Genomic DNA, 26,676 nt, shown 5'->3' on the forward strand with positions numbered 1-26,676 from the left:
CTCAGGTTTTCCTTGGTGAGCGGGAAGACAGTACTGCAGAAATAAGGATGGGGTGGAGGGGAGGGAGTAAGATGTGCAGTTGTGCTCATGGCTGACGCAGGTCAGAGAAGTGCTGACGCCCAAAAGGTATTAATACTCTTCAAAGGCAGCACTGCATAGCATGAGTGCCGCTCTTGTAGGTGTTCCACTCCATTAATTCACAAAAGTGAGGGAGGAAATGGTCACAACAGAGAAAGCTACCCAGCCTCAGCTTCCCTATGGAAAGGGCTCCAGTCCCAGGGTCCTAGACCGCACTGACATTTACAGAAGATCAGAGCTTCTCACAGAAGGACAAGCAGGAAAGAGTACAGAAACTACCATAAAGTGGAAAAGCAACTGATCCAGCTGTTGGGCTTACCACCACTGCAACCACAAAACAGATCATGAAGTGTGCTACGGATGCAGAGGAGGAAAACTAGTTCTAGTGCCTGAGCACAACAGCTCACAGCAGGAGAGCTTGTTACAGCTTTCCTCTAGGACAACCACCTAAACCAAATCACCATTAGATGCGAGCAAAAATTAATCTGAGACACACACACATAAAAAAAAAAAAAAGTTGCAACTGGATAAAGAACTCAAACACAACGGTTTGCAGGCTGCAGCACAAGAAAGGCCTGGAATTCTTTCCATCCAGACTCAAAACCATTATCTCCCAGAAGCACTCAGAGTTAGAGCCAAGTGAAGGATACCCTGAACTCCTCTGCCCCACTTCCCAGTGTGCACAGAAGTTAAGTTTTCTGAGCAGTCATTACTGATCAGGTGCATCTTTGCAGACAGTACCTGGTCACTCAGTGCTGACTCTCAGCTCAGAAAAGCAGAGCTAATAGAAGGAAGAAGGCTGAAAACTGAACAGCAAAACAAACAGCCCAACTTCTATAATTTTTGAAAGCAAGCAAATCAAAATTCTCTGTTGTTACAATCCCTAGTTGGCCCCTGAAAACAAAACCAAAGACCATGGCAAGGTCTTAGGGCAGCATAGTGAATGTACTAAGAGCATGACAAGTTAATGCTGGCTACTACTGAGGCCCATACAAGATCCCAGGTAAGCTAAAAGCATGTGGTGGGGGAAAATGACAGAATTTTGCGACAGGGAGAAGGTATTTTAGAACACAGGCATATACATACAGCTTCTCTAGCTTTTTTCAATGGTCCAGCTGCTACAAACCTCGGGAGTCCCATCACATACAACACTGTCACCTTCACCTCTTCACTGGCAAAGAAAACTGTGTTAGAGGGTAGAGAAGCATTAGCATCTCTCCCTTTTGCCATTGCACAACTGTAATTACAGCAATTGCTTATGCAGCCTATAACAGCTACCTGCTTCCCACTATTTATAAACCAAAAGTCAAACCACTGCAGAAACAACTGTGTTTTATGTCAGTGCCTCCCCTAAATTGCCTGCCCCTCAGCTGATCAAACTGCAGTGAAGCAGATGAGAAGCACTAGCATGAAGTTAAATAGATAAGCTTGGCTCCTGATGACCAAACTCTGCACTGAAATAGGAGGCCCTGAAGCAATCAGTGCTGCCAGCTCTGTTGGGGATAGAGCAAAGAGCAGATTTAATATCTTAAAGACAAAAACCACAGATTCCCTGCACACACACATACACACGCCCATTTCTGCTACGGTCATCTGAAACGGAGAAAGACCTCCAAGAAATACAGCACCTTCCCCATACACTTTCACGTCAGAGAGAACTGGTAGATCCTGCCAGCATACTCAGTACTAAAACATTTTTAAAGTTTTTAGGGACTACAAGTACAAATTCATTTGAAAATCTGTCACATCTTTTGTTAGTTCCCTTGAGTGAGTTGCAGTGAAACTAGTTGTAAAGACATTTGATAAGCAGACAGCTAAAGATTAGATTTCTGCATTATTCAGCAGTAGCCAAAAAGGTTCATAATCATTTATATGGGCATAGTTCTCAAGCTTATAAATTACTGTTATTTCTGCATCAACTTGCTTTTACTTCAACAAAAAAAAAAAAAAGGTAAAAACCATAGTTTTAACAAGGAAGATCTCCCCAGTATTGACAAAGTACTACTTTCCCCATTAACAGCTGCTGCTATATCTGAAGGCGTCAGATTTTTTTTTTTTCTTTCTTTCTTCTCCAGCATCACCACTGGACATTTAGCAACAGAAGAAAAACAAGAAGACCAACATGAAAAGTTGGGACAATTCAGCACTGTGATGGGTAGGCTGGCTCTCACTGGGCTCAAGCAATCCCTCAACATGCCACTGGTGCGGTCTCTGAGCTGTAGACAATGCCACACTTACTGAAACAGAGCCAGGAAATGAAGGAAACAGTAGGCAGCATAGCTGTTTCTAAAACTTGTCATTTACCCCATCCACAGGGGGAAGATATCACAGTTTTCCTCCATTTTCCTCTCATCTTACAAAAAGCCTATAAATCCCCATGTCCTCAAACGAGAGTCTGACTTTGATATCCACTACATAAATATTAAGATGTGTTAAGTAAGCTATCCAGAGGTCATCATCTGTCTAATCTGACCTGCTAGAGCAATGAAGCACAGCAGACACAACTCCACCTTAACGAGCAAGGCTATTTTTGCTGCTGTGCTTGAGGATCAAAGCTTTTTCCCTAAAAAGCTATGATCCCAGGGACTAAGACCACTTTGGTAACAGCTAAGATGGGAAGAAAACCCTCCACTTTGAGGATACTTAAGACTCAAGCAAACAGCAAGTTCAGGTTAACAAGCACCACGCAAGCTGTGTGTGAAGCTAGTATCATTGACGGCACAGCAGCAAGAATGCCCTATTAAAGCCCGTAACTAAATCAAGGAATTCTAATATTCATGACTGAACTTGAAAGCACTACCCTCTGGGATACTAGAGAATTTCCCCTCAAAGACTGCTCACCTCATTGACAGTCATGTTGCTTTTCATAATCTTGTCCACAAATTCAATCAAGCTCCAGATAAAATCTAATCAAGTTGGACAAGCTGAATTGCAAGGGCTGTCTTTTCAAGTCCTTTAACAGGAGGTCAGCTCAAAGTAAGCCTGTGACGTCCCAGGACTCAGGCAGGCTTATTTCATGTAGTTCATTGCTGTAGGCACCAAAGACTATCGTAGCTCCTCAAACTATTTTTAATACTCACTCTAGTGGAGCACTTGATCTAGGTTTAGTCTTCTGTCCTTTTTGCTCATATCCTTAGTGATTTCTCCAGGCACAAAAACAGCTCTCCTAGGCATAGGAAAGACCTACTATCCATGGAACTCCATCACAATACTTGTTCCTCAGCTTAAGTTTGTCCCTCTGGAAAACACAACCATCCCCAAGAACTACTGCTAGTCTGAAGATAGCAACCATCCTAAAGCAAATACAAAAGCACCCATAGATTGCCAGGGCAAAGCATTTACATTTAGGAAGACCTCATCGTTCACACATTGGTCATTTCAGTCTGCCCTTCAAAGGCATCCTTTTTCTCCTCCCCGCCCCAAGACAAACTTTAAGCCATAGCCAAGATCTAAATCCTTTGGCTACTCCCTAGCAAACACGTATTAGGAAAAATTTACTCCCACAACAATCAGATAAGAGATATTTATGCACTTCAGACTGAAGCATTCAAAAGTATCAACATAACTTACGATCTTTAAAATAAAGCAACTCTTTTGAATATTGACCTGTATGCTGATTTTGTAAGAAAAAAAAAAAAACTATTCAAGAGGTTCTTGGTTCTAAAGTTAACTTAAAATTTCATCCATGGAGCCCAGGAATAACAGCATAACGTTTAAATACCATACGTGACCAATATGACATTGCAAACCAATGTGATTGGCATTAAAACATGTCCAGCCATATTCCATGCATGGCTATCATCTGACTGCCATTCTCCTGCTCTCCCAGCGTGCAGAAATCTTTATTCAGACTAATAGGTCTGCAGATGCAGATTCAAGGCAACTCCCTCTACGGAAGTGGTGTAACGGGGAAAAAAAAAGTTTTATAACCATATGAGTCACAAATTTTACTATAACTAAAATCTTACAAGAATACCACCACTTTTTCCCAGCATCATACTTCCATAGATAAAAAGACAGCAAATGCTCCCACTAGCCAAATTCCTAATATTTCAAAAGTAATTATTTCTAAGCTACTGAACAGATAAACAGAACTAACAAGTTTCCAGCCAGCAAGCCACTCCCCACCTTCCTCTTGTTCAGCATGTGTAGTTCAGGTCATTTCCGATTTTGATTCCAGCAGGAAGAGCTATTTCAACCAGAGTACAGAAATAAGATGCCCAGAAGTCCAGACTCACTGACTCTGCGCTGTGTTAAAAAAGCACTTGGAAAAAAGGCTACTGATTAAAGGAAGGGTGCTGTTATCTCCAACACACCAAACATCTGAAAGGATGTTCCCTCCCACACACTTCAATGTATGAAGTTCAGTTCCCTTCCTCTTTTTTTTTTTTTTGCTTTTCTTGTTAAGTCTTTATAAAACAAAAGAAACTGTTTGTTCATTTGACTATCCAGCCAGCTTCAGAATTAAAATATTCCTGCCCTGTCTCCACTCCAGGTTGGTCCCTGGTGAGTATCTCCAATATTTTACATATCAATATTTCTTTCTAGAAACTAAGCTCTAGGGAGAATGAAGAAGTGAAGAAGCTCGAGCATATTTATCAGGCTTGACACTTTCTATCGGTATGCAGCACTAGAAAACAATTTCCCTGATAAACGGATGGGCCCAAACTAGTCACACAGCCCTGTATCTTGCTTCCAACCTCATTAATCTTTTAAAGAGGTACAACTCCGCAAAGGGCTTCAAAATGTAGACTGACTTGCAACAGAGGAACTTGCAGGGAAGGTGAGGGACTGTAGCTATGTTACAGACACGCAGCTGAACTGCAGTGGTCTAGTGAAGACAGCCATTTGTGTTACTGCTCATCCAGCTGTAAAGTGGCATTACACCATCACCTTAGACACTCAATGTCAACACAATATGGCTCTGTGTGGTTTCACAGGTCACATCCAAAGCTTTAACGCACTTTGGTGAGGAGGAGATGCACACACACCACCCAATGAGAGCATCAAATCACACATAATCTACTGCTGTAGAAGTGAAAAATTGATCAACTGCTCACGTGGCAACAAGAACAGTTCAAGACTGTTAAAGTGATGGAGAGTGTGGTCTTCAGGGCAGAGAGAAACAAAGAAAGAATAAGCTCTGAAAAGGATGGGTTGATGCTAGCACTTTAACAGTGATATTCCCTGTTCAGCTGCAATTCTGCAGGTCACAAAGCAACCAGAAATAAAATACTATTACAGACCCCTCTCACTAGTGGTACAGTGGTTTGTTCTATCAGCTTTCAGCATTGTTTCCGACTCCAAACCAGAAAGAAGCCATAAAGGGCAGGAAACAGCTAATCTATAAGCCAAACCCAGAACTATGGTTTTTTTCCATGATGGTTAAAAAAAAAAAAAAAAAAAGCAGCAGCAGTGGTTTAGAAAAACCTGTGGGGTCACATGAAGACAGAATTCAGCCAGGAACCTTTTATTTGGTGCTCCTGAATTCTACTTACTGATTGAACACCCCAAAATATTCCCAAAGGGAGATTCAACACAAAGCCTTCTGCGTCCCGTACTTTCCCCCCCAACTCTCTTAGCGCTGAAGCACTACAAAGCACAGGTACTTTGTTCCTGCCCTGGGTTTATGCCAGACCAGGGTTAGAACTCATCTAACAAGAAGCAGCAGTGTTTTATGCCTGGATCAGGTGCTCAATCTGGTTCACTGGGCAGCCCTTCTAGTACCCTGGCCTCTATTTAGCAGAACTGCTTCTTTTTGCACCAGGGCTAGTTACACTATAACTTGAATCAGATACACCTCTGCACTGGTGTCGAAACAGGTTTTCAGTGAGGTCAGTTCCTTGATTTAATCACTGAGCAGCTCCAGAGTGCAAAGTGTTCCAGCCACCCACCTGGACCATGACCTCAGGAACCACAAACCTCCACTTCAGACAGGTATGACTAAAGGGTCTGAAGCTGCAAACTTTATTAGGGATGGAAGAGTCGCATCAATTTTTGGATTCCCCATGCAGGCCCTCAGGTTTAGGTCCCATTTACACAAACAAAGGCACGATGTTGAAACCACAGTTTTGCACTATTTCTCCACTGAGGTCTTGCCTGAAGAGGCCTAGCACAGACAAACATTCATGTTCACAGTCCAAATCTGATTTTAAAATCATGCTCAGTATGTTAGAATACAGTACTATCAATTTCTTTCTCTTGTACAGAAATATTGTCCAACAAGGAATACGCATGTATTTATTCCAAATGGGTGCTGGAAGCAGTTTCACCAATGCACACAGGTCTTAGCACTGCAGCAGCGATACAGCAGTGCCATTCCACAGGAGTTCGGGAGCAAAAAAGTCTTTGATGCCATTAAAGAAAAATTATCCAGCTTTCCAAGGCTGCAGCTCAGTGCCAAATTTTGTGCAAAAGGCTTCTACAGAGAAGAAAAAGCTAACAAGGAGACTTCGAGCACACAGCTACACATAATGCCAGAAAGCGCTAGTTAGAACCTTGCTCCCATAAACCACACCTCCCTGTAAACACAACTTAGCATTGCAGCTTGCGCACTCTTGCACAGCATTCACCACAACCTTCTTTGGAGATTTGTAGTAACTTTTATTTACTTTTTGCTTTACTTATAATTTCACCGACAAATAATTGAGTACGTACTCCCTTAGACCTCTAGGTGGTTTAGGAATTGCCAGCGACAGCATGCTCCACCCTTGCTGTTTGCAGCACAGCCGCCTTCCAGTGCATTCGAACCGAACATCCAGTTCAGCCACAAGCAGAGGTTACCTGTGCACGATGCATTATCACTTTCTCCCATGTGTTATATGCAAGGGTGATTTCCAGTGTGCATTTCAAAATCAGTCATGGCCTGCTTAGCAGAAGCAATTCATGGATGTTTAAAAAAAAGATCTTCCACTCTGTAAAGAAATGGACTTATTCTTCAAACATTCAGATAGCAAGTACAAACCATGCAGCAAAGTTTAGACTGCACTTAACTATAGTATTTCCTAGGTTTTCAGAGTACAAACAGGCAAACCTAAAGTCAATTTGTTTGCATGGATTTCTGCAACACAAAGGTGGTCTTTTTGTTGTTTTTAAACAACTTAAAACTTTTGTCCAACTTGTAAGGCAGGTGGCAATAGTAAGTTTTCTCTTGGACCATTTGAGCATATCTATGCACCTGCATGTTGCAAAAAAAATTTAAATAAAGCAACAACAGCAAAAAACAACCCACACAGGACTTTAGAAAACACTCTTTTTCTGGGTTATTAGAAAGAATAGTCTTTCCAAACACAGCACAAGGGAGGAAACATTTTGTAATGCTTCACAGATCCCAGAACAAAGAGTGACCTCTTCTAGCACTAACCCCAGTCTGTGTGCTGCAAGCTTGGACACCATCAAATCCTTCTGCAATTTACAGATGCAAAAGAGGAAGTGGTGACACTTCAGGCAGCCAAAGCTTTCCTATTAAGTCCGGGATTGAAAAATGTGCAAGACAGCAGAATTATAAAGTCACTCGGTCATAATTTTAGCAGGAAACACTCTGCTCTTATCAGCATTGCTTCAAGCCACCTCTGTCATGCTAATCCAGTGACTTGTGAACACTGAAGCACCCTTGATAGAGAGGGCCATTGTGAAAAAATAAGTCCTTCAACATTTGTTTTCATAGCAGCTACATCTGGGGAAGAAATTACTGCAAAGCATCTACCTCTCAGCAGAGCACTACTTGGATCAGTTTTAGAGACAAAAATGCAAACACCATATGCTCTGCTGAAGCTTTAGCTGCTTAGAGCTTCATAGATCCATGCCTCCTCAATATGTGCCACCCCACCCCAGCCCTCTGTGCTAACCTAACCATGTGTGTGTGCCACTTGGACACAGCCATCAAGCATGCTTCATTACTTGGGATTGCTAATCCGAAACTGGGCCTGGAGTACCAGTGTTAGCACCGAGATAACAGCAAACAGCTCCCCTGTTGTTATTGTCACACCTGAATAACCATAGAGAGGCAAGCCATCATCCTGACATGCCTTCATCTGGCAACACTGTTCTTTTAGGACCATTCAATGCATGATTTACATACTGCTACTGATGCAGAGGTGCACTAAATGCCAACTTTTGTCTAGGAAAAAAGTGATCCCCGCAAGCCAAAAGCAAAATTTCTGCCTTTCATAAAGGCACTGACTGCAAAGTGGTTTCCCCACTTGTTATCAACTTATCCTTTGCAATCTTTCACCTTTTATTTCACTGGGAAGTTTAAGCCACTTTGGACACTTGCTGTTGATTTGGAGACTTCCCCCATTTCTCCACCCACTAAAAGGCTATTCATCTCACCACTGCAGTTCTGCATTTTGAAAGCATCACATCCTCCCACCAACGGACAGTCTCACTAGCCAGCAGCCCTGTGCCTTTGACCTTGAAAACCTTAAACACACCAAGGCCTTCCTTCATATAGCAGCAGCAACACTACTCACCAAGGACAAAATTATAAAGAAGTAAAAGAAGGAAGTACATTTTCTTTCACATCCTAAATTGGCTGATGGTTCCCCCCTCACAGTGTAATCCTGAGTTATGCTTCCCACCAACCCCTTTTTCTTTTGTCTCTTGCTAGGTATACTGTAATTACTGTATATACTGTATACTTCCGTGCCTTCTCAATGCTACCTTTAGATTAATAACTAGTGCTTGAGATGAACCCGTTCTATCCAAGAAGAATCACAAGCCAGAAGCACTACAGCTGAAGAGCTTAGGAGATAGAGACCAAGGTGTTGCACAGCCACCCGATAAACCTCAAGGGAAAGGCTTCTTCACTCAAAGCAGCTGCTGTGAACACACCCCCATCACAGCATCCACATCTGGCACCTGAATAAGAGCAGCCACCGGAGCAGGACTCGACAAGCAGTCACACCACCGCCAGCTGAAGGTAACCGGGCTGCAGTGCTCCCTGCTCAGCAGGTCCTCACATGGCCATGTGAGGGACTTTAACTTCTAAGCAAAAACCAGGCTCTTTTCTTCCAACATCTTTACAACTACTGACTGGCAGAAGAATGGCAGATTTTGGATTACAATGTCTTTCAGAAAGAAAACACAGGAGCACAGACTCTTCACTGCTGTTTTGTTTCTAACCTCACATCTGGCATTAGAAACACAGTTCCCCGACATTCAAACTGGAAGTACAAGGAAGGATCCAGCAAAGGAAGAAGAAATCCAACAGACAACAGCCAGCTGCCTCCTCCACTTACTATTATGCACTTAAGTACTGCAGCTCTTTGAAGCAACATGGAGTCAGGATGGATTCCCGGCCCAAGAACTCTTGGAAAGGACTATTTAATCCAGCTCCCCGTACAACATCCAGGCCACAGCCATTGACAGCCAAGCAGTGGGCCATTCCTGCTATGAACCATCCTTGTGTTTCCTCTGACCTTTGGCTTGGCAAGCCATCCAACACGCACCTTGTGGTGCTTTGCAATGACCAGTATGTTTGCAACAACAAAACCAGCATTTACCAGTCCTCCAGGGATGCTTACAGAAACTTTAAAAAAAAAAAATAAAATAAATTTGGGCTATTTAAAAAACAGCTGTTAGGGCTGCCACCAGATCAGCATTCTCAAGTTAGAGGTTCCCTAATGCTGAAATACATTATCTCACCTTTTCTGGCTGTTGTGTTTCCTGAAACACATTTTCATCTGATCCCCACCAGGAACTGGTGCTTAGTTACTTATTTGCTATTTGCCAACCATCTGCTTGCTTTGTTTTTAATTCAGTGTCTTTCAGTTCACTACTGCAGCTGGATGGACTTTCAGCCAGCTATCTTGACTGGTGAATCACATTCCTTAGCTTTATAATAACCTTCAGTGTTAATAGCTACATTTATCTTCATAGTTAACTTTGCATTTGAAAATAGCTCTTCTGAAGCACCAAGTACCTTGTTACCCGTGCAGATCAGCAATTTGCCTGTTTGGAACGTTATCACAAAGCAGGATTCACCAATGTGTAAGCAGAAATCCCTCAGGCTGTTTATGAACTCTCCCATAAAAGATGCCACAGAAGGGAGCCAGGTGGATCATTTTGCATTTGAGCAGTTTTATACGTATTTTCAAGCTGGGTTGCACCAGACATTCAACTTGCACTTGAAATATCTCAAACTTAGGATCCACTCTTCTCTACACAGAATTTTTCTTTCTACTCTTTATAGACAGGTATTTTAAGCCTCATTTGTGAACTTATCTCCAGAGAGCATCCTAATCAGGAACAAAGAGAAGCAAAAACTATAAGCTCCAGTGTAAGGATTCTCAATATCTCTTACTGAAGCATATTCTCTAATCAGGTGGAGCTGGCAGACCTCACTAACCGCAGGGCCAGCAGTAAAAATACATCTCTTGCAGATTCTCTGAAGCTAAAGAGAGGCATGCCCTCCTTAGCTCTATCGCTTCTTTTGTATCACCATTAGTGATCACAATCCCTTGCCACAAACTCAGCTCAGCTCGCTAAAAACACCATCAACAACAAAAGTAGTTTGGGCAACAATACAGAGTTAGATCTGCTCTGACCAACCACATTAGATTAGTGGGGAACATTATCTGACTCCCAACCCATACAGAAAACTGGATCTTTGACAAGAGACTTTTCACAGCACTTAAGGGCTGGCAGTGGTTGCCTGGAATTCTTCACCCTTTTAGCAGGTGTTAAAGCTTCTGGGAAAGAGCCAAGCAGTACTTTTGACTCACTGAAGCAATCGAACCATTTGTTACATCACCCAAACACTGCAAAAAATGAGAGCAATTCACTAGAAGGAAGTTTTGAGCAGCCCCAAGATAAGATACCCTGAAGCCACAAAGCAAATATCTGCAATAACTCTCGTGTCTTCATGCTGCTTTTTATTGAATGAAAGCAAGTGGTGCATAAACTGCAGAACAAAGTAGAGCAGAGCATCTGCTCAAACACTCTTACAAAGCATTCAGTAACTGTTCTCACTTAACTCTATGCAGCATAAAACTCACCATGATACCTCTGGCAGGAACTGTGTGCAAGTAAAGTAGCTCTCTTTCCTTTATGGGTCTGCAGAAGAATGTCACAAGACACCGTTAGTCTTCACTGCAGAAGGAGCTGAAGAGAGAAGCTTTTGATTTTGCTGGTTCTGCCCATCATCTTTAACTATAAAACAGCCAGCTCAAGTTTTTACTAAAAAGAGAAAGCAAGCTTGAATGTGTATTGAGAAAGGATTTTAATTTACAGACAGTACTACTGGGGAAAAAAATGCAGTACTTTGTAGCAGACAAACCTTACCCTCTCCAGGCTGGAGAGTAAGGGTGCTCTTGATGGGGGAGTGGGAAGAAAGAAGGAGGGAAGAGAGATGGCTAGAATACATCCCTGGTGCCTTTGGGGTTTTAATCACATTAGCTGAGACAAGGCAGCCTGCCGCATTTGCACCTTGAGATCAGTAACAGGCTCTATGTAGGGTTTACCTTGGCCTGCTAACGACACAGATTCACCTTCTTAAGGCCCTGTTGCATTAAAGGACACACCTCATGCCACGCACCGCACGTGTGCCCTTCCTCCTCCCCTGTTCTCCCGGTGACACAGCCCCTAGGTGCCATGCAGCACGCAGAGTGGCACGCTGTTCTCTGCACATAGGTCCCCGTATTTACCCTGCTTCATGTTAATGAGGGTATTTATATAAGAGATACTTCCTTCCTAAATTCTCTGTGCCCTCCATCCTTACCTGGCACCATAATCCTGTTTATGACATGCTGGTTGCTATGCAAGTGATTATATTGTCACTAGATTATACCTTCAGATGGAAAACAAGTAAGTGAAGGAACATGAGCAGGTTTTTGCATACATTTAAAGACATGATAGTACAATCCCACACGTAATGACTAGGAGCTTTAACATTGCCTTCTAGACACATAATATAACCATGAGGAATAGCGTGGCATCGAGTTTTCATTTGGTTTTCTCCTAAAAATAATATTTTTCATTTTCCTGTCACTGGCTCCCACTATTTAATTTTAGAAAGTGCCCTACAGCTGAACACTACAGTCCCAGCCAGTTTCCCAGGACCCTGAAGATTTTTCTGCACTCAAAACACTATCTCCTTAGTCCAAAGATCAGGGTGAAAGAAGTGACAAGATCATATAACCAAGCTCCACAACTCTAACTGCCCTTTTGTTGATTACTGTCTTTTATAGAGCAAGGATTCAGAGAGCAGAAGCAAGAGAGACAGACCATCTCAGATCTGACACGCTCGGTGAGATGCATGACTAACCCAGCTTGAGCTAGCAGAGCAGGACAGCGTACGTGCCTGGAATGCGTAACCCCATTTGAAAGCCTATTTACCATGGGCACGAGCATAGGGGGTTATCTGGGTGCTGCCTAGAAGTTAAATACATGACAGCTAAGAGTGCAGCATAAATACCCTAAAGACCCTATTCCTTGCAAGCAGCTGTGAATCAAACAAGACACCTTCCTACCTACTGAGACGCCACTCAGCAGCACTGGAGGAGCTTTAGATCTTTAAAGCCAGCATTGTACAAGGAGCCAGCACCCCAAGTACAGCATTGATGCTCACAAGCAGTGGCTAGCACCATTCCTCCAACTGACAGTACGTAAGGACGCATGCATGCATGCCTCTGAACTTTTCCTGGCCTATAGCACAGTTTCAGCCATCAGGACACTTCCCTAGATCAGGCGATACAGAAATACTGTAGGAGAACCTAAAGAGGCATTGCACAATCCAAACCACAGCTGCACCAAGAACAAGATTCTTATCACAGTATAGTTAATGTTTTGACTGCAAGAAGAACATATAGCTTGCAGTTAACATCAAACTTTGCACCACGTAATACTTCCTTGCTGCAGCATTAGAACAACGCTGCAGTTCTGTTTCACACATGTCCTGTTCTAACACAAAAAAAAATATTCCTCATTGAGAATAAAGCTGAGGACTAAATTGTAGTTTCCAGAAGCAATCAGCCCTGTTTACAGTTAGCCTATGTTCATAGCACATGGCAGAGACTGCACGCTGACCAAGGTCCAAGGGCAGCTACACAGAAAATACTGAGGATCTCTGTTTTCCCAGGAGAAGTGACCAGTAACTTGTCGGAAGGCAACAGCACGTCAAAGGCTAGTTGAGTACATCCCCAAGGATGAAAGTCTTGTAGGAGTAGTTTTAGTATTAAAGAAGTGGTGGTGTATGTGTTTGTGAGTAGGAAGTAAAGAACTAAACTGCTGGTGGATCCCATCTGAAGACACAGGTGTTAAGAAAGAAAGCTCAGCATTCACTACATCAGACATCAAGCAGCAAATTTCACTTTGGAATGGAAAAGAAAAACAGACATGCCTGGTTTGAACTTGAACCTTGATGAGCATTCAAGGCCTACCCTTGAAACTGGTTCTTTCTTAAGAACCTTGTATTTCATTTATTGCATCAAATAATCAAGATCACTCTTACTGAAGCCAGCACAAGTAAACCAAACCTAATAATTAAGTTAGTGCTGAAAGTCCTGCCCATAGGTTATACCTGCAGAACTACATTTCACCTGTTGGATATGCCACTGCTGTGGTACAAGAGGCATATCTCCTCCCAGGCCAAAGCGTAGCTGACATCAGCAGAAGATGATTCAGATCTACCCACCAAACAGACTTGGATCCACAGTCCTCTTCAGCACTGGGAACACATTAAGAGGTGGGCCAATCACAGGCAGAAGATGCAATAGCTAGCAAATAGCTATTAAATGTATTTAGGAACAGTATTAAGGCAAGCAGCAGTCTCTGAGCAACATTTTCTTGAGAACATAATTAACAGCAATGAAATACTGTAGCAGCCAACTGAATTTTAATAGCTGCAACAAACTCCACACAAACACCAAAAAGGTTGAAAGGACACTGGAGTGAGACACACACATGACCCAGCAAGCAGTTGCCTCAGTAAGAATTTCAGACTTAAGATACAAGTACACAGACAAGAAGAATTAACACGCCAAGGGGGGATTAGGGTAACAAGATCCCCATAGCTTCTCAACATCTTCTGCTGGGAGAGGAGGCAAGTTCACAGCTTGTTCCTTCCTCCTTCTCCCATGACCTCCACATTGCCTGAGGCGAAAGCTAAGCTGCACTAATAAAAACAGCAGAGCTAGCGTAAACTGTCCAACCTTGTTATTTACACCTCAGCAGAACGCTCCCAGCACCTACTATCACTCACACAGCTTCTCCAAGAGCTGCCTGCTAACATGCGGGCATTAGAAGCAGGTCCCAGAGCACCGCTTGTCCACGCAGAGAATTTTGTCAACAGCACTGGACATATTTTTATATTCACCACCTTTAGTTTACCCTTTAACATTAAAGCATTTAAAATGCTTTTGAAGAGCTTGTGTGTGAAGAGATTTTAACTTGCAGCAGGTCAAGCTGAAAAAGCTTGAAAAACAACCCCTGCAGCGATCAAGAGGTTCACTGTTAGAGCGCTCAACCTGCCCCAGAACATGGTCTCTGAGGCCAGCCATGAACTTTACCAGGATTTTTACCTGGTTGTACTTATGAAAATGAAAGGCTATTTTAAGCCTGTAAATTTGTTGCTCCCACTAATTTGTCTACTGAGGTTGATTCAACTTCTATTGTCTCACCTGTAAGAATTTTGAATATATATGTATAAGGAATGGCCAGTGATCCAGCATATTTGACCTCAGAGACTAGGGATGAAACCCTGTCCTACCTAAGCTCTATGTACTACTCAGCCTCATAAGCTGACAATAACTCAAGACTGCATGGGGAGAGTTTGAGAAGGACAAACAGAAGACATTGGTCACATTTTGAAATACTAAAAGGCACACAGGAAGCGTTGTACAGTGCTTTTAAAATAGCACTCTCATCCGAAGTTTCTGTTTAGCTACAGGAGAAGTGTCAAGCAAATCATTCCATCCTCACTGGATGTGCTATCTGTGCTTTCCATTAAATCCAGACAGAAAAAGACCCAAAACACAGCTGATCCATTTTTTCCTGCCACCTACTACAACCGAAACGGTTTCCCTCTTAAGGGAGCATGAACATTAATACTTGCCATTGACGAGAAGTATCTCTAATCTAGTCTTGTGCAATACCTCCCATTTATTCAAGTCCAAGGCTTTCAGTCTAATCTTATTCAAGTTCAACTCCTACGGGGGAAAAAAAAAAAAAGCAAACCTATCTCCTTAATCATATCTGTCCAAGCCCAGTGACAGTCAGCTATCTCCACCTCTAGCCTTTTACCTAGGTCTGTGCCTTTCAGTATCACTTGCGCTCAACAGCTTGTTAGTCCAAAGCTAAGTGGAGATCATATTTTCAGGGTCTACCATTGCATTAGCAGTGATGATCGTAACTACAAGTAGAGTTGCAATAGGGTAGAAATAACAAGTCCTCCCTCTGTGTTCCCTCTAGTTCTCCTTCTGGAAAAGACAAAAAAAAAAAAAAAGCACAAGTATTTCAAAGATACCAGAAGTAGCACAAACTAACTTCTCTCAGAAGACCCTAGACATGTGTTGCTGGGGTTCACCCACACAAATTAGTTCTGAAAATTACCTTCCTTCATATTTCGGAAACAAGAAGAAATTACAAAATAATGGAAGTTTACTAATGATTATTTCCCCCTGCAGAAGACTCAAAAAAAAGCACCTGGTACTTTTTGTTGTAAAACACTCAGCCATTCCCTAACTTCCAAACAGCAAAAATGGCACTGTTTGCAAACCCTGCAACTGTTCCTGTTACACTCTTACTCCAAAAGTAAAATTCCCTCAGGTGCCAAAGTTTTAAGAAAATATGTTTGCATAACTTTTCATTAGAGTCTCCTTCCGCTCTTCTCTCCTTGAAAGTTACATTATTACACCTCCCAAGGAAAAAAAATATTTATAAGCAGTACACCTCCACCCTTTCCTCTTAGTTCAACACCACAAGGCAAGATTCAGCCAGAGGTCAGCCACTATGCACTCTCAGCTACATCCTTCATTTCTATGCTCTTCCACGTTCCTCACCAAAAACCAAACCGAGTAAGAGCTCACCATATCTGCATTTGCCAGAAATCCGTAATTTCTGCAATTGATGCACCACAGCTTATTACAGCTGCAAACGTTCCTAGGCTCTGATAATTATAAACCCATGGCTGGTTGTCTAATTAAAGGAGGAATGAATTAATGAGTTTTACCAAAGGCTTTTGAGTCACCATTATAATTCTCACCCTTAATCGGCAGCAGGACACTTAAAGGACAGCGTGAGCAGGATCAAGAGCAGAGAGGGGGGATAAACCACCCCCAGCTGATGCTTCCCCCATAACATTCCTCTCCAACGTGTCACTGTCATTCAGACACTGTCATGTCAGCCAGATCAAACCCAGCAGGAAAACGCCTGGGCCTTTTGGACAGCTGAATACAAAAACGCTTCCTGAAGCTGCCACAAAGCACACACCAGCCTTTGAATGCCGAGAAGCAGAGAGATGCTGGGCGAGAGGCTCTGCAGAGCGCTGACTCCACCACTTTCATTCATCCACAGCCCCAGCCCCCACCCAGCGCCAACAATTACAGTTCAGTCTCAGGCTCCCAAGGAGGCAGAAATTGAAAACACGTTTTCATTGAAGCACAGCTTGAATTTCATGAATTCCATTACTCTCGACTTTCTCAGCATTTCCTGGAGTGAATACTGTAAAACAAGGGAGAAAGAAGGGCAGGGGGGGCATATGCGAGGTGGCAGTCATATGTCACCCCTCTGACCACGCCAGTCCAAGAAGGGACTACAGAGGCACTTACAGCGAGGAAGCAACATAAAGAAGGACTATTCCTAAGCTGAAGAAAATAAGTATATGCTAAACGTAAGTTTAGGGAGGAAGGAAAATGACAAACTGCCAGAGGCCTCAAAACAGTAACAGCATCCCTTAGGACTAGCACTTAAATAGCAAGGCTACAGGCACAGCCCAGATGCAAAGACTTACGATTTCAGCAGTGCAACAGAAAGCACCTCTTCAGCAGACTGAAGAAACCTTAACTACTATAGCAACTATCAAAATTACCAGTTTATTGGCTACAGGAACTTGAGCACACTGATAAACTGCAAGAAAGCTTAGCCCAAGAAAAAAGCATGAAGTGTGGTGAGGTCATTCTCTGCCCACATGTTATTCAGAAATCTATATTCAACACTAAAGCAATTACAATCATCAGAGAAGACAGGTAGCACCAAGCAATGGCTCATTTTTTTCCACGTGTACAGTTGTAACCCAATCAACTCTGGGATTATTCAGGTTTGCTAATTAACGCCCTATGGATAGCTTTGATACCATTACCAATACTCATAACGGTTCCTTCACCAACACCTTCTCCCCTCTCTCCCTCCCAGCTTGGGCCTTATCTTAAGGAGCATTACATCATCTACTGCACTGAGCCCTCCTTGTAACAGACACTATTATGCAACTGAAGTGCCTCCATTTGGATTTTGGCGTTATTTTGAATTTCAGTGTTGAATAGAAGGCTTGTTTAAATTCTCTGCGTGAACAGCAGCATTTTACAGACTGAAAAGGGTGTCCATGCACAGACACCAGCACTGGCATAACAACGCGTCTGAATGTGTTATACATTTGTGAAACATCCATTCCCCACATTCCCATTTCCCCTTGTCCAAGAATAAATCCAGCATTGTGAGGACTGATTAGCAATATCTTTCATCCCTAATTTCACACTACAAAGGACTTTCATGCATATGCACGTGTGGCACCATTCTGAGACCTATCAGCCAGAAAAAGCATTTAACACTGACAGAGGAAATCACAATCTGAGGGTGCAGGTCCAGTTTAAGTGAGGGTGAAGGGGAGTGTCAGCTCTTTCCCCTGGCTGGTTTCAATGTTACTCTTACTATTGACCCAAAAATGCTCATTTGTTAAAATAATAACTTAAAAGAAGTCTGGCACACATTACATCTGCTGAAGCAAGCAACCCGATAACCATGTGAAAGCACACATTATTATAAATGTTACCCTCATATCCAAGTGCTTAGAGAAGGGAATCACTACAAGTATCATGACTGAGTTACACCAACTGCTGTGTCCATGTATTGCACGCTAACCTACTTTTTTTTTTTGCAAGAGCCTTGCAGCCTTAAGCACACAAATTACTACTTTGCAAGAATATGCACATATATGGCTTACCAATCCCTAAAGCTCACAATTATAAGATCAGACTCAAAAACTACAAATGGCTCCCTACCAGAAATCTGAAAAAAAAAAAGTTTGAAATTAAAGCTTCTGCAGCATGAAAGTGCACTGTGTTTTACTCTTTCCTAGTTCATCTAATATGAAAAAAATAAAAAAGAAACAGCATCAGCATGGCACTGCCCCACAGTGACTATTCACTAGATACCTGCAGACCTTTTCACCATGCAGCAAAAGTTATTTCTGGTTTGGGGATAAACATAACCAATTCCTACTTTTTCACTGCTGCAATACAACCAACAGTCTCAGCCACTTCTCGAAGTGGAGGAAAGGGAAGGATTTTTAACAGTGATGGCTTTTTCCTTTTTTTTTTTTTTAGACTGTCATCTGAGTGCAACCCCAGAACCAAAAATCTTGCATGAACTTGATCCTCCTTGATTTTAGCTCAGCTCACCTGTCTTGTTAATCATCATCTTCAGCTAAAACAAAGAACTGGTAGGATGACATACACAGAAAGTACAGACAGCCTTGCTGAGAGCAGAGCAGGGTTACTGGGTTTTGGTTTTATTACTATTATTATTAGAGACAATTCTCCAGCATATATCAATATGTCCCCAAGTACTTTGAGTCTTATCCATGTCTTAAAAGTGAGAATTAAAGTTCAGTACAGAAGGTAAGCCTGATAGATTCCAAAGTTACTCAAGTCTCCTCTGAATCTTAGAGCAAATAAATTCCCAGACAAAACATCCCTTTCCCCAGCTATGGGAATTACATTCATTTGAAAACAAGCCAAGTTCTCCTACCCACTCAAGGAGAATGGGAAATCTCAGCGTAACTGGTGGAAAGTTTACTACTAAAAGATAAAAAAGAAACAAGAGGAGAACTGACAGTCATCAAGAAGTGAGTCGTAAACGAGATGCTGACTCTGCTCCACCTCAAGAAAATTAAGAGTGAGCACCATCTTACTCAGTGCTTGCTTGTAGACACTCAAAGCGTATTCACTACACATCAAAGAATGTAGAAGAATGACTTCAGAAGAAGCATTAACCACCACTGCTTAGTCTTCAGCACGCTGATCCTTACAGGTACAGCAGTGTCTTCAGAAAGGAGTCACACAGAGCTGACCGGGCAAGCTCTGCCACAGCACAGTCTTACCACATCAACACAAACAGCATGAACCATGGATTCTGGACTTGTCCCTTTCCTTCAGTAAGTGTGCTGGTGGTGGAGAAGAGGTCTAAAATTAGTCTTGTCCTACAAGGAGGGGAAAAAAAAACCCACAAGAAAAAAAGAAAGAAAAAAAGAAAGAAAAAAAAACAAAAAAGAGGAATGCCAAGAGATCAGAGGATGCTTGTCCCTCCAACTGTCTGTTCTGAAGACAAGTGTGTCAAGAAACCTGATGTCACAAAGGCCCATAACTTTTATCCATCTCTTTATCAATAGACAGATTTTTGTTTACAGGTTCAAAAATAAATCTAATCCCAAAATACAAGCAGGAGATCAAGAAGACTTGTGGCACAGCTCCTTAATCCACATGCGAAGCCTTGGGATTGTCAGAGAAAAGCACCTGAGTTCCCACCCTTAATTTCCAGAGTCATGGCTAATGGGATATGTTCTTCTGGGTGAGAATTTCTCACTTTCCCTAATAATGAAAAATAAGGAGCACTAAAAATCCACACCAACATCTGCTTGAAGCACTGCTCGTTTTATTGGATCAACATTTAAACAAAGGCTTTTTGTTAACCTGAAGAGTGTGGATTTTCCTCTGCTCAAAAAGGCATTAAGAATTGAGTGGAAGAAAAAAAGAAAAAGAAAAAAGGGAAGAGACAGTAAGACTGAACTGATTTTGAACTGATGAGTCCTTTCTCTAGAATGCTAGTGATCAGGCTTTACAGCTGGACACCACGATAAGCTTCATAAGTAGCTATATCATTTGGGGGGCAAACTGAAGGCGAGTCCCTCATCTGCCTTTTCAGTTCCTGTTTTGACTCCCTTTTTCCAAAGCAAATGCAAAATATAAAGTTCTTGAATGTCAGCTCCTCCAAACCGATAAACACTTGTGTGCATACGAGTAAGCACAATATATAGGCAATGCTTGGAGGAGGTGGATGCATTGCCCAAGATTTACTTCATAAGTACTTAAATCCAGACCAGGAAACATAAGTTGTTACACTTGTATAGTAAAAAAAAAAAAATAGAGGATTTTCAAGAGGACAAATGTTGCCTTGGTGCAGAAGCACCAAGGTGCCAGTGGCTGGCCACCACCTGACCAGAATAATGCTTTTAACTCTCATTCTACTCTTCCAGCTAAGACCAGCATGACACCTCCAGAGCACCACATGCTGCACAGAGGTCTCCTAAGACTGGGAAGCTCACCAGGCCTGGCAAAAGCATCTTCTCTGTGCAGGATTAATACTTTTAGGATTCTACCCAGATGAAGCAAGCATGGTTTACATCTTTGCACAGTCACTTGCATCTCCTTCTCTCCTCCCCCCACAAAGTGTTTCACATTTCTCCAAGTCACCTTTTACCCCTCTGTGTGTACTTTGGTCTGCTAAAACCATACATTCAGAACGGTTACTTTTTTTTGACTAGAGTAAGGTAATCTACAGTCAGGGTTTCCAGAAACTGTCAGTTCTCAGGAGACCATCTGAAAATGTAGAAGCACAGCATGGGTCAGCAAAAAAGTAAGGCTGCAGACAGAAAGCTGGCAAAGGTTGATTTTTTTCCTGTCTGTATACCATATGCTGCTCCATGACTGATGTATGGTCAACAGAAATTGTGGTATGTCTACCTTTGGTAAAAACCAGCCATCAAAAATTGTCTTGATTCTACATTTTTGGTTATTCATTATGCTGCAGTTCCCTAGTAAAGGCTCTTCCAGATCAAACACAGAATAGATGAGTCTGACCACAGCGCCAATTTGCTGATAAGAGGTATTACTGCATGGTTACTCATGCAACCAAGACTGATGAGTAAAGGGAAGAGGGGATTTACCATCAGTTCTTAAAAAAGTAAAAGCAACTTCAATTTCATTAGAAAACATTGGATTCTACTAACCAGGCTCACCTAACCTTTCTGGAAATACAAGCAAACTAGTGCTACAGCAGGATAGCTGATCAGACCTTGGAAGTGGTCCATCTATTCTTGAAAGAAGCCTTCAGTCTAACCCCTTTAAGAAAGGCACATTACCCTCTGACTTTGAGCCAACTAGACAAAAACACGTCATCCAACTTGACTAATACACATGTTTCCAATTTACAGAAAGACTCTTGGTTTCAGAATTGAAATAAGACGCCAGTACAGTAGAGGAAGTTCTAAAACAATCTCTCTAATCCAAGTTTTTTGGCAGTTTAGGATCCATCATGTTTCTCCAGCCAAGAAATACTTCCAAAGACGACATTAGCTGTTATGTGTAGAGAAACAGCCTCACAGAGCCAGAAAGTACCTGACAATTAATTCCTTGCTGAACCTTTGCCTACAGGTTCAAGCACACATGCCTTGGATTAGAGTCTACAAGCCAAAAAAAGAAACATCGTTGGGCTTACACAGCACCTTTTGTTGCTGGATCCCCCCTCAACACACATACAGCAGTAGAAAAAGAATGTTACAACACAAAAGCACTGACAGATGTATGATAGGAGACTCCTGGGTGACAACACTAAAGGGACCATCTCAAAACCAAGGACTAGAGCATCCCCCTGTTCTTTACCAATGCTTCTTTTAGCATGGTTCTGCTGTGTGAATCAATCATCCAGTCTTTTTCCAAAGCACATACAGTTGCCATTACACCTACAATCTGTGCATTTGCAGTTCTGACTCTTGCAGAAAAAACACGAGAGTAGTGCAAGGAAAGAGTTTCAAAGATACTGGAGAATTTTGCTTCATTCTAGCCTGATTCACGCATAACCCATGCGTTCACACAGATTCAGGTCAACATTGCCATTTTCCAGCAATTAAGAAAAAGCAGAAATTCAAATCAAGGTGCTCCGTGGCTTAGCTTTTACAGCCTCTCTTCTTCACTGTTTATAGTACACTTCTCAGCACACAATGAGACTTAAGAGCTACAATAAAGTGTTGTAGGCTCCTTTGCTGTCAGTACCAAAGACACCCTGTCTCTAGCAGGTATCCCATTACCTGTTGTTGTGCTGTTATTAAAAAGCTATTCAGCTCTTCTACTTCTTTCCAGCATGTAACCTCCAAACTACCTCAAGGCTCTTAACCAACTCTACCCTGAGAAATAAAGTGAATTCAATGCCATGCAACTAAGTAAGTCACAAGCAGAAGTACTTACATTACTAAACAGATTAAACTAGTGACAGCAGCAGTCTCGGGACCATCTTACTGGTCCGATTAACTGAATTGGAAAGTAAGCGGACAGTACTGGTAAGATCATCATCATTTGTTCAGCAGCAAAAAGCACAGAGACCAGAACTGGTATTAGTATGATGCTGTCAGAAGGAACACGAGCTTTGCTCCATTTTTACATTCCCTTCACTCCAGAGTTTGTGACTCACTACACAATGAAAAGGCTTTGCAGAGCACTGCAGTATGACTCAGATGAGAATACAGCCAGAACAAAACTGTTCGTATCAAGATATCTTCAACCCCAATGATTCATGGGAGGATTAGGAAAAGAACTGGTCTGATAAGATCCTCTATAGGGATGACTCTATGGAGCAAGTCCTGCAAGCAGCACATGAAGGCAACTCTGACAGGACTTGCCAGCATGCCAAACCCCCTGGAGAAGGAGGATTACAACCCCAGCTCATTCTACATTGAAGCTCACCTCCATTCCCCCAGAAAAAGGAAACAACTAGTTGTACTGCTGTCCACAGCTTGTCACAGTGGAAGCAAACATCTGAAGGACATAAATATACACATACATTTTTAAACAATCTAGTCCAGAGGGGAAGGATCTGTTCTGCTCCTCTACACTTGCACACATTGTTCTAACTTAATGCAACAAGATACGCTGTGGAAGAAGATAAGAATTAAGTAATACCAAGGGAGAGCATTTTAGAGACCAACTTGGGTGAAGAAGGTATGCAGCCAAAACCTGCAGCTGCATTGATCTCATCCCTCGGCAACAACATTGCCGTCAGTATTTCTCATGCTCTTGGACAAAAGGAGGAAGCCCCTGTAGGTTGGTACACAATGGACGCAGCCGCCTTGAGACAGGCAGGTGCACAGTGGGTGTCCCTCCTGCTCTGACAAAAGGGACTGCATGGGACAGAACAGCATAACTAGCCATTAAATCTAGGTCCTTCTAGATATTCCCCATCATGCAGGGTCCCAGAAGATGCAACAAAGACCTAGACGTCAAAGGCTGGCAGTATGTGCTTATCTACAAGCTACACGTGCTTCAGAGAGGTTTCAGGGGACAATAGCTTGTCTGCTGCTTCAGTGGAATAGTGGCTTGCGCATTACAGTAATCCTTGCTAGGTAGAGGTGGAAAGCCTGTTAAATCAGCAGCCTCCTTACCCGCAGGAGCACGTGGCACTGCAACAAGTGACATGACAACATTCAAATCCAAGCCACTGTATTTCACTTTTAGTTGGAGTGGGATGTTTAGTTGATGCACAAGTTCAAAGCCTATCATCAAAACATGAGTACAAAAAAAGAAAAAGGTAGGTCTTTACTAAAAGGTTACTAAAGAAAACAGTTTTATAAGGAAAGCAATGTTTTCCTTTGGTGATGGGTTGGGAAATCTTTTCTAGAGCAGCAGTGAAGAATCAGAACGGATATGTTGCTTCCTTCCTTGTAACAAATCAGAATGAGAATGGACACTGAGCCCTGCTGTATGCCTATTTATGACAACAGTCTACCTACTCAATGACTTGAGGTCATGGAAACTTAAAGGTATTTTCAGTTTAGTAAAGGTAATCCTTCCTTACTACAGCTAGGGACGCTCTGCCCTTTCCCATCCCCATGAACTCCCAGTTAGCATCCCTCACTGCCCTCTCTTTAGCCACTGGAGAACTCAAATGCAGCGTGCAGTTTAATAGCTTATGCTTAAGAATCAGGGTATCAACCACTAATGGAACAGAAAACAAAAAGACACACAATTTGTGCCAATGAGACCTATAAAGAAAAGAAAAATACACAGAATTTAAAATAAAAAATAGACTTACTTATTTTCAGGACATATACTACCTCACCTGCTAAATCCAAAAGGTTCCTAAAGAAAAGGGGAGACTATGGCAGCATAGGCTGCAAACAGAGCGAGAGATACAAATTCATAATAAAGCCAATAGAAAAAGCTAGAGTTCAAACCAAAAGGCCTTCAAGAAGAATTTAAAGCATGAGAGAGCATTTAGCACTACAGTTCCCACTCCTGGATTAAGTTTCCCTGTTTCACTGCATTAGAATTAATCTACATGGCTACGAACTCCAGAGTCAACTTGCAGAGCCACAGCAGCTTCGTTATATAACCGGCGACACCGATAACACGGGCTGCGTTACTGGAGACTGCTCGCTATCCCTCGCCAATGCCGAAACCAGAAAAGCTGCTGCTACTCAGATGATTCTCTTGACAACAGACACTTCGGTAATCCAGACATTTGGGTTTGGATTTGATAAGACGTTTTCTTGCAAGCTGATGTTAAGACTTAAAAGGCTATCTACTGCTGTGCAAGAAGTCCTTAATATCATCAAGGGAGGGGAGGCAGCTACACAGGAGGAGGAGAGCAGAAGGCTTTAAGTTGGAATACGATTACTGTAGAAAAATTATCTGACAAATGAAAACAACCCCAGATTGTTGCAAGGAATGCTTTTAAGCAATTTAAGTGAAAACCAGTACATCTGCTGTCTATTCAAAGGTCAACGAGTGCTTGTTTCGTGATAACACACTCCCAAGAACATCTTTCCATGAACTCTTAACTTCTGATCTTCTGCATCTCATATCCCTTGTTTTAAAGGCAGCTACCCTCTGAGGTCATGGAAATACAGTTAAGCTGCTATGCAGCGTTACATCTCTGTGTGGCCATCTTGAACTCTGCTAAGCCAAGGGAACTAAAACAAATTAACAAATTGAAGCCCCAAATACAAAAGTTAAGTCAAAAGTCTGTTCTGTTTACTGGTTTAAAGATGTTTCTTTGTATCTACCCATTGCTCTTTAAATACATCTCTCACCTTTTACTCTAGCTGCAGCCCACAGATGTGTTCATCTGTTTAAAACAAAAAGCCCAAACAGACTGCTTTCTAAAGTATTTCTAATACCTTTTACTCCTAGGATAAACGAGAACCGTTCAGATGCCCTAGCATTTCTGCCTGTGTGCACGATAGCAGGCTGCGTATATAGGACACTGCAAGTATGTTCAGAAAACCAAAATGGTGTTTTCCAAACCAGAGACCGTGGCAAAACGAGGCAGCAGAGCCACTGCAGCTCTGTTCCAAGATGACAGCAGAGAACACAGATGTTAGAGCACACAGATTCACTCCACAATCATTTTAATTACATGCCTAGCCAACCAAGCACAGGATACAGGCTAAGCAGCATTAAAAAAAAAAAAAAAAAAAAGCGGTGCACAAGTCTTCTGCGAGCATCTTCCCATGCACTTGATGCTAACACTGCTCTCATGCATTAAGCGATCTGTTTTCCAGCAGGCAGGCAGGCAGTTTTGGAGAGGCACTGCTGGCCTCTCTGCAGGTTGCAGCGGTGTGGGGCTGGCTGTGGGATCGATGACGAGCGGTCAGCGCTGCCTGCGCAGGACACCGCCACTTATCATCGGCGATGAGCAGTTGTGATCTGGCCAGGGGCGTCAGGCCAGGACGGTGCCTTCGCCTGGACAGCGCGGCTTGCGGGGGACCTGGCGAGGGCACATGGCCAGCGTTGCCTCCTGCCTCCCCTTCCAGGAGACCCTTCCACCTTCTCCCAAGAAGGACCTGGGCTTCCAGCAAGCTGGAAGCAGCTCGGGGCTCCTGCTCACCCCGCCGGGAGGGGGGGTGGTGGTGGTGATGGCCTCCTGCCCCTCATCCAGGCCGGCGAGCCCCCCGCATCTCGGCCCGCCCCATCCCTGCCGCCCCCCGCCTGCCCCTCGTGGGGCAGACACCCCCCCCACGGCACAGGGGAGACGCGTCACCCACAGACACGCACCCGAGGAAACCCAGCCAGGGCCCCTCTCCTTCTCCTCCACAACCCCAGGCGGGCCGAGCCCCTCTCCGCGCCCCCTGCCCCGCACAGCCCACGGGTGTACAAACACCCCCCGGCCGGGCTGCGAGGGGCCCCCACGCGGGACACAGCCCGCCACACACACACACAGAGAAAGAGAGACCCCGTACGGGGACCCACCTGCTGGTACTCGGCGTCGTGCGGTCGGAAGTCGGCGGCGGTGAGCTCCCAGCGCAGGCTGAGGTGCGGCAGGCGGTGCAGCAGGCTCACCCACCAGGGCGGCGAGTAGCTGACGCCCGCCATGCCCGCCGCGCCGCCTCGCCTCACC

The 26,676-nt window shown here is 43.2% G+C and overlaps 1 protein-coding gene across 1 annotated transcript in view; it reads right to left on the minus strand.

Annotated features, from left to right (window-relative positions):
• The window catches only part of TTYH3 (tweety family member 3), a 74,561-nt gene extending 47,910 nt beyond the window's left edge, over positions 1 to 26,651 (minus strand). The window contains exon 1 of the mRNA XM_010570294.1: positions 26,529 to 26,651. Within this exon, the coding sequence (XP_010568596.1) occupies positions 26,529 to 26,651 (123 nt within the window). The remainder of the gene's footprint in view (positions 1 to 26,528) is intronic.
• Positions 26,652 to 26,676: the final 25 nt, after the last annotated feature.

Source organism: Haliaeetus leucocephalus, unplaced genomic scaffold (genome assembly GCF_000737465.1).
Source record: "Haliaeetus leucocephalus isolate CR32 unplaced genomic scaffold, Haliaeetus_leucocephalus-4.0 Scaffold295, whole genome shotgun sequence".
Classification (NCBI taxonomy): domain Eukaryota; kingdom Metazoa; phylum Chordata; class Aves; order Accipitriformes; family Accipitridae; genus Haliaeetus; species Haliaeetus leucocephalus.